The following is a 7,911-nucleotide window of genomic DNA, read 5'->3' on the forward strand; positions in this document are numbered from 1 at the left end:
TTAAGAGCCACAGCTTGCATTACAGAATACATCAATACCACAGATAGCATAATAATTTCTCTTTCATTGGAACCAATTGGAGAAAACAATTCTGATCATCTTTGACTAATAAATAGCAAGGCTGAGGAAACCAATTATGCTATTGCGAAATATTTTTTTCCATAATCATAAGACTATTCAGTTCATGGATGTTTCATGATGGAATCAAAACTCCCCTATAATTTTCCCATTTAAACTCAGGCTTAGATGGCATTTGACATCTTTGGAATTCAGGCCATTTAATAAACCATACTGCATGACAAATGTTTGATTAGACTTGTGCTTCCTGCTCTGAACAACTATGTCAGAAAAGGAATATGACATTCAAAATTCCTAGATTTTTGGAAATGTTTATTTTTACAATCCATTTAGGTAAACAGTTTTCATTTAAAAACAAATTAATTACGATTAATAGCCCTCTACTGCTTAACACGTGAATAGAGTCTAAATGGCCCTATAGACTCTACAGCCAACTCCCAGCATTCCTTGACATTGGCTATGTCATTTTATGATGAGGTTTGAAGATAGCACCATCTTAAGTGTTCTTAACATATAAATTATTTGATTTGAATGATGGCTTTTCAGCCTAAATTAATTATTTTGGGCTTAATAATTAATTTAAGCTATGCAAACTTAATTAGAAACTGACTATATAAGGATGTTCCAATTGGTGTTCTTTACAAGTCTTCAGTTATAAAAAATATGCTAGCCAGTGAAAACAGAAGACACGTTTCAACATATTTATGGCACATCAGGTTGAGGCAAGCTGGAATAGACTGTCAAACAGTGCTAAATTCCTTTTCAATCTAAGAATAATAATGACATGATTTATTATATGAGACTCTCAGTAGAACAATTTTAATGTATGCTAATTCAGAAAAGAGAAAAAGTTTTTTTTTTAATTACTTACCTGGCTATATTGCTGAGAATCGTTTCCTTCACGTTCCAGAGAAGGGTTGTTCTCTCTACTGTTCTGCACTGCTTGAGTATCACTGAAATCACCTTTGTTATCTAGTAGATTTGCTGTGGGGTTAACTGATGTAGAGTGCTGTACTTGGGTCGCTGTATTTGAGTAAATGCCAGAGGATGATGGGGGACAACAGTGCTGAGGGCGAGAAGGAAGTTCTGGGTGCATAGAAAGAAAAACGCTGATTTGTGGCATCTGTTTGTCTGTTCTTATGTTCTCAGCATTGTCCTGGAGTTGAGCTATTTGAGAAACTGATGATGTATTCTTTCTTAGCCTCCTCAAGGTTGGAGAAGTAGAAATCCTAGTTGGAGCATGTCTATCAAATAGATATGGGGGATTGTCAGCACCATCATGCTCCACATTCAATAGATGCAACTTACCAGTCAAGCCCCGCCTCCTGATGAGGCTACCAGGGCCCAATTTGGTCCCTGTGTTGGTTGGGGCTGATATTTCATAGGAAGAGGACATGGTATTTCCTAAGTTGCTCTTTTCTATTAAATCCACATTTTCTTTCCAAAGTTCAGTCTCCTTAAATACATGGCACTGTTCATTCATATTAATTACTTCATCCATGTCCAGAGAAGATCCATTCTCCATATTTTCCATTCTGGATCATGAAGCATAAATCTACAGTTATAGGACAGAAAAAAGAATAATGTTTTCAATTGCATAATCAACATTTTAAACTATTTATTTTCAAAATGTTTGACAATGCTTAATAATTTTTCATGAAGAACTCTTTACAACGGTTGCAATGGTAACTTTAATTCTGGATAAGATGAGGCATGATTCCTTCTGTAACAAACTGGTTTATAACTTGGGATTCCTGCTGCAAAATATTATATGCACAAAAATGGAAAGGCTCTGCAATATCCACAATGGAAGAAAAACTGGTGAAGATGACAGAATTAGCAAAGAAAGCTTGACTTATCTGATTAAAGAAAGGGCACTAACCATATTTATTAGTGATTGGAAACCCCTTATGGACTTTTTGCTGAAAAAAGAAAAATATGAACTTGTGATTTATGGGTTTGATGACTAGAAAGGATGGACTATATAAAATTATATTGTAACCTTAGAGAGAGAAGGTAAAGTATAAATGCACTTAGCTGCTGTTAAGAAAATCAGAAGCAGCTTCTTCATGATTTTTTATTTTCTTTATTTTCTCCACTATTTTTTTTGCACTTTTATTTACTTTTAAACTTTATAGTTTTTCCAAAAATTGTATCGTTTTTATACTCTTAAACTTTATTTAATAAAATTATACGTCAAGAAACTTGGGGTTCTTAAGTGAATCTCAGCTGGCAGTTGTAGCAAAAACACCCTTGTGAAATTTCATCTGTAGGGATAATTATGAGCTTCCCTGGAATGGGAGACCTTCCCTTCATTCACATATGCCTTCATTGCCCTTCACTTGGACTACTGCAACGCACTCTACATGAGTTGCATTTGAAATCTTTTCTGAAACTGGAGATGCTCCAGAATAGTGCTTGGGCTTCATGTATGCTGGTGTAACATCTCTACTTCAAAAAGTTAGATTGGGAACCAGTTTGTTTTGAGTGCTGGTTGTCTCTTCTAAAGCTTTTCCAGGCTCATTTTTTTCCTTTTAAAGACTATACAAAAATCAGATGAACTTGATATAGTTGTAATTACAGATTTCTTTAATTTGTGCTTTTATTTGTGTTTCCCCCCTTTACTTTTGGTGATTACTCTCCAGAAATCAAGAGGAGCAGTATTTTATGGAAATTAATATTATAGTATTCATTGTCTGAGGTGGACATCCATAGAAATTAAACAAATAAATATATTGAATAAATAATTTTTTTGGAAAAAAAAATCACAAAATTTTTCACATTTCTTGGGGAACTGCTTTTTACTAAAACTTTTTTCTAATATAAAGTACAAACATAAATAAAGACAATGAAAAAAATAGGGAAAGAGGAAAGGAGGTGAAGGAAAGGGAAAATGTAGATAAAGTGAGGAAAAATAAAGAAAAGAAGGAAACAAAAAGCAATGACTTCCAAATTCTTTTGGTAATATAGTGATATCAACTTTTTATTTGTCTAAAATAACAAATACTATCAATTTCTACAACAATAGCCTATTTAGGGTTTCCTGCCTAAGCAGGGGGTTGGACTAGAAGACCTTCAAGGTCCCTTCCAACTCTGTTATTCTATTCTATTCTAATTGTCAAAACTCAAAATCAAAGCCCCCCCCTCTTTTGAGCTAAAGTGGTTTCCCAACAGTTTTTTGTATCCCTCATTAATGCAGTTAATTTTGTCATCCCCACCGATCTTGGAGAGTTCTTGGTAATAAAGTACCCCCAATCAATATCTTTCTAAGTTTCTCCGTTACAAATATTTCTAAGGAAGATTTATAACTATCTATCAGTGGGTAGGCAGTCTTTGACCAGAGGCCCATATTAAATACTTCTTACGGAGTACAGATTTCCATCAATGATGAAAAATAGATGGGACAAAGTGGTACAGCAGTGTTCCGATATCTCAGGGGTTGCAACCAAGAAGAGGGAGTCAAACTATTCTCCAAAGCACCTGAGGGTAGAACAAGAAGCAATGGGTGGAAACTAATCAAGGAGAAAAGTAACTTAGAACTGAGGAGAAATTTCCTGACAGTTAGAACAATTATCAGTGGAACAGCTTGCCTCTAGAAGTTGTGAATGCCCCAACACTGGAAGTCTTTAAGAAGATGTTGGATAGCTATTTGTCTGAAACGGTATAGGGTTTCCTGCCTAGGCAGGGTGTTGGACTAGAAGACCTCCAAGGTCCCTTCCAACTCTACTATTGTATTATTGTATTAAAGGAACACACAAATAAATGTGTGTTTTTCAATTTAATAATGCTTTTGGGGGAAAGGAAGTGGGCTTTTATTTTCATTTATTTTTAACCATGTTAAACACTACAGTTCTCAATATTTTGCATTAAAATGATGTGAAATCAGGCAACCATTTTTGATTACCATTTTTGTGAAATTTGTGAATAAGATTCCTGACACAGAAAATAGGTTTTGGGATTCCCAGCCCAGTCTTTGACTGTTGCCTGCTGCTGTGATGCCCATTTTATATTACTGTATCTACAGTATATAGATTATTATTCCCCCTCTGTGAATGATGTAGCTTGGATTGTTTCAGTTTACCAAATGTAAACCAAGAGTTTACAGTCCCAAAAACAGTAACTTCTATTGCATAAAACCCGGAGGGTTCTTTTCCTTCTATAGATTTCTTGCACTTCTCTAAACTTAAGGGTTTGGCAAGCTTGTTTGGTACAAAACATGTTAGGTTGACTCTTGGAAAACATTTCTGTATCATTTGTATATGTTTTATACAAGCAACAGAGAATACAATGTTCATAACAATCCCACTGCATATCACCTTACAATATTTTAATTTCACCGTCTTTCAAAACCACTTTAAAACTAAACATGAAAAAACAGGCAAACCTAATAAACATTTTTTATAAAGGAGAAGGTAAAATGTCTAGAAAGGATAATTTGATTATCTTTTAGTTCATTACTTACACTTTAAACAGCAAATACACAGCTATTTCAGAGTTGTCTTCTCTGGCAGAAAAAAATACATTACAAGAAATTTTCTTCGAAGACTGCTTGAATCTTCCAGTAAGTTTCACTACCTTTTAATGTGGTTGAATTTAGTGTAGTTACCTGAAATGTAACTGCAGTGTTTTGTTGTTTGGCTTCTCTAGTCTGCTTCTGAAAGCAACAATAAAAAAAAAACTTGTTTGACCTCTTTGTATGTTTCCAAGGGATTTTTTTTTTATCACAACAGTGAAAAGGGAAGTGGTAACAAGCTAGTTTACAGAAGGTAACATGATCTACATTACATTACTCATTATATTTGCCCTATAGACATGTTTCTTTAATTCTTTTACTTCTCAGTTTTTATTATTTTTCCCGTCTGCTTTCAGGTATCTGCCTAGAAAAAAAAAATGGAAAAAAAATCAAGAAACATTGCTAGAGTAGATTAGATAGACAGTGTGCTATTCATCTATGAATAAATGTACAATTTGAGCAGACTGATCTGTCTCTGAGCACCAAGATACATTCCTTTTCACTGTTGTTTTGTTCAGATCAACCCTACCTGATCAGAAGATGTTGATATCACAGCCTTTGGAAACTCAAGGCTCTCCTGGGTTCAGGCTGAGAGCAGAAGTGAGGAAGTAGAGGAAGAGAGGGATTTACCAAAATAGGCATAGGTTGCAGTCAGTTCTGGGGGACAGAACTTAGAGATTCAGGATGCTTTTGATTTCAGAAGATCCATGACATTTTGCAGCCCACAAATGCTTCCTTTTCCATCATTCTGATATTCTGAGGCCAGAAAGAACCTTCTGGATGGGTTGGAAATGAAGATAGTTTCTGATGATACAAGAAGATTCTCATAACTTTTTGTTGGTGATCAGTGGTGGGTTGCAATTTTATTTTCCTACTGGTTCGCTTGTGCGCACATGATTGTGCGACACTACTGCACATGTGCAGAAGCTTTCAGGCAGGTGAGTGGAGCCTCCCGCTGCCTTCACCACTACTGGTTCACCCAATCTGTGCCGAACCGGCAGCAACGCACCTCTGGTTGTGATAATGTTCTTATTTATTCAGAACACTTAAGATGTTATATTAGGGCCTTCAGGAGTTCTGTTTATTATTTTATTATCATAAATGTAGGGGCTTGAATATATTTAATTCTTAATATACTTAATATACTTTGCCCAATACAAGTATACAAGAATACAGACTTAGCTAGCCAATCTGTCTTTAAAGACCTTCAGCCAAGTAGAGTCCAGACAGTTTGTTCCATGTTTAAGATTCCCCCCCTCACCAATATCCAACCAAACTATTACCCCCGTAATTTAAACAATTTATTTTTCTTGTCCTGTATTCTGGAGCAATTGTGAAAAATCTGTCCATTTTTCTACATGATAGCTTTTTAGATGATTGGACTCAACTTACATATATGTCCAATGGATTATCCATATTCTCAGTTCTCTGAGCTAAACTTTCCCAATATTTCCAGTATTACAAGGTGTTGTGGCCCAGCAGGAGCCGTTGGAGCTGCCACCGGACTCCGACAGCGAGGGTCCCTATGAGTCAGCTCTGGAGGATGTGGAAGACCCTGGATAGGGTTCCGACTCCGAGCAGGGATCAGAGAGGCTGGTTGGCCACCAGGAGGCGCCTGAGGCATGGAGCAGTGGTGAAAGCCGAAGGGAGGGTGCTCCTGATGTCATGCCTTGGAGCAGTGGGGAGGAGACAAGGGACAGTGAGTCAGACGTCAGCAGTGAGTTGTTGTTGTATGCTCGCCACCGAAGGGCTAATAGGCTTCAGGAGCAATTGCGCAGTTACAGGAGGTAATTTCACTCAGCTAATGATAATTAGATTCCTCTCCAGACTATAAATGGACTGCTTGTGCACACGCCTTTTGCAGAAGTCAACACATGAACTAATGTGGGAGAACAGTCTTGTGAACGTGGCAGGCTGGATTGCTGCCAATGCTTATCAGTGTCGAGTTGTTATGAAGGCTTATTTGTGTTGGATTGCTGCCAAGGACCTGTCTGTCTGTAAATAAATCCGGTAACTTATCTGTGGCTCGGAGTGTGTGTTGGTGGGGGACGGGGGGGGGGTCAGAACACAAGGAGAGAAGCAACTTAGAACTGAGGAGAATTTTCCTGATAGTTAGAACAATTAATCAGTGGAACGACTTGCCTCCAGAAGTTGTGGATGCTCCAACACTGGAAGTTTTTAAGAAGATGTTGGATAACAATTTGATTGAAGTGGTGCATGGTTTCCTGCCTAGGCAGAGGGTTGGACTAGAAGACCTCCAAGGTCTCTTCCTACTCTGTTATTCTATTCCATTCTATTCCATTCCACTCCACTCCATTCCACTCTACTCATAAAGATTTTTTTCAGGTCTCGATCCTCTTCCCCGCTCTTCTCTAGATATGCTACAGTTTATGCCCCATATATCTTCCTCATCCAATCCCATGCTTTTGTTTTTGAAATCCAGGATTTTGTATGTGTCCTTGTTGAATTTCATCTTATTACTTTATTGCTTTTATTCAGATTGTCAAGCTATTCCTCACATATTCATACAGTTCTCTCTTATGTTTCTGCAAAGTTGAGCTTCATACTTTGTAACCCTTGATCCAAGTCATTTATGAATATGTTGAAGAGTTCAGAGATAGAATGGAACCCTGTAATACGTCACTTGGGACTTTTTCGTAGTTGATGCAGCTGCTGATATATCGTATAATTCAGTAGTGGATTTCAAATTTTCTTAGAACCCATTCTGTAGGTGTGGCCTGTTTTGTGGGAGTGGGAGTTCTTATGTATCATGTGAATAATCAGGAAAATATTCAACTATCTCCCCTAATTGATGCTTTTGAATAGATTTGGACATGTGTATTATTTAACACCATGTGCAATGTCAAATATTTAGCATAAGACAACACGAGACAGAGAACTATAAGAGTATAGCCCCATTGTCTTGAATCCAAATACTGCTGGCTGAACAGACTGCAGACTATCAAAGAAGGTGGTAACAGGTTTTTTTTTGTAATGGCATTATAAAAAATATAATGTAGAAATTCTGTCTGTAAGATCACACTTAGAATACTGCATCCAGTTTTGGTCACCACACTATAAAAAGATATTGAGACTAGAAAGAGTGCAGAGAAGAGTGACCAAGATGATTAGGGGACTGGAGGCTAAAACATACGATGAACAGATGCAGGAACTGGACATGGCTAGTCTAGTGAAGAGAAGAACCACGGGTGACGTGATAGCAGTGTTCCAATATTTGTGGGGCTGTCAGAGATAGGAGGGGGTCAACCTATTTTCCAAAGCACTTGAAGGCTAGGCAAAGAATAATGGGTGGAAACTGG

The 7,911-nt window shown here is 37.1% G+C and overlaps 1 protein-coding gene across 2 annotated transcripts in view; it reads right to left on the bottom strand.

The window, feature by feature from the left end:
- PLEKHG7 (pleckstrin homology and RhoGEF domain containing G7) overlaps window positions 1-4,732 on the bottom strand; it is a 31,331-nt gene extending 26,599 nt beyond the window's left edge. The window contains exons 1-2 of one of the 2 annotated variants that reach the window (XM_081958318.1): window positions 4,685-4,732; window positions 950-1,633 (exon numbers count right to left, since the gene is read on the bottom strand). In XM_081958318.1, coding sequence (XP_081814444.1) covers window positions 950-1,612 — 663 coding nt within the window. In that variant the 5' untranslated portion in view covers window positions 1,613-1,633; window positions 4,685-4,732. The other variant, XM_081958317.1, reaches the window with a different exon arrangement.
- Between the last annotated feature and the right edge of the window lie 3,179 nt (window positions 4,733-7,911).

The sequence above is a fragment of the Natrix helvetica genome (assembly GCF_964273705.1).
Source record: "Natrix helvetica genome assembly, chromosome: 6".
NCBI lineage: Eukaryota > Metazoa > Chordata > Lepidosauria > Squamata > Natricidae > Natrix > Natrix helvetica.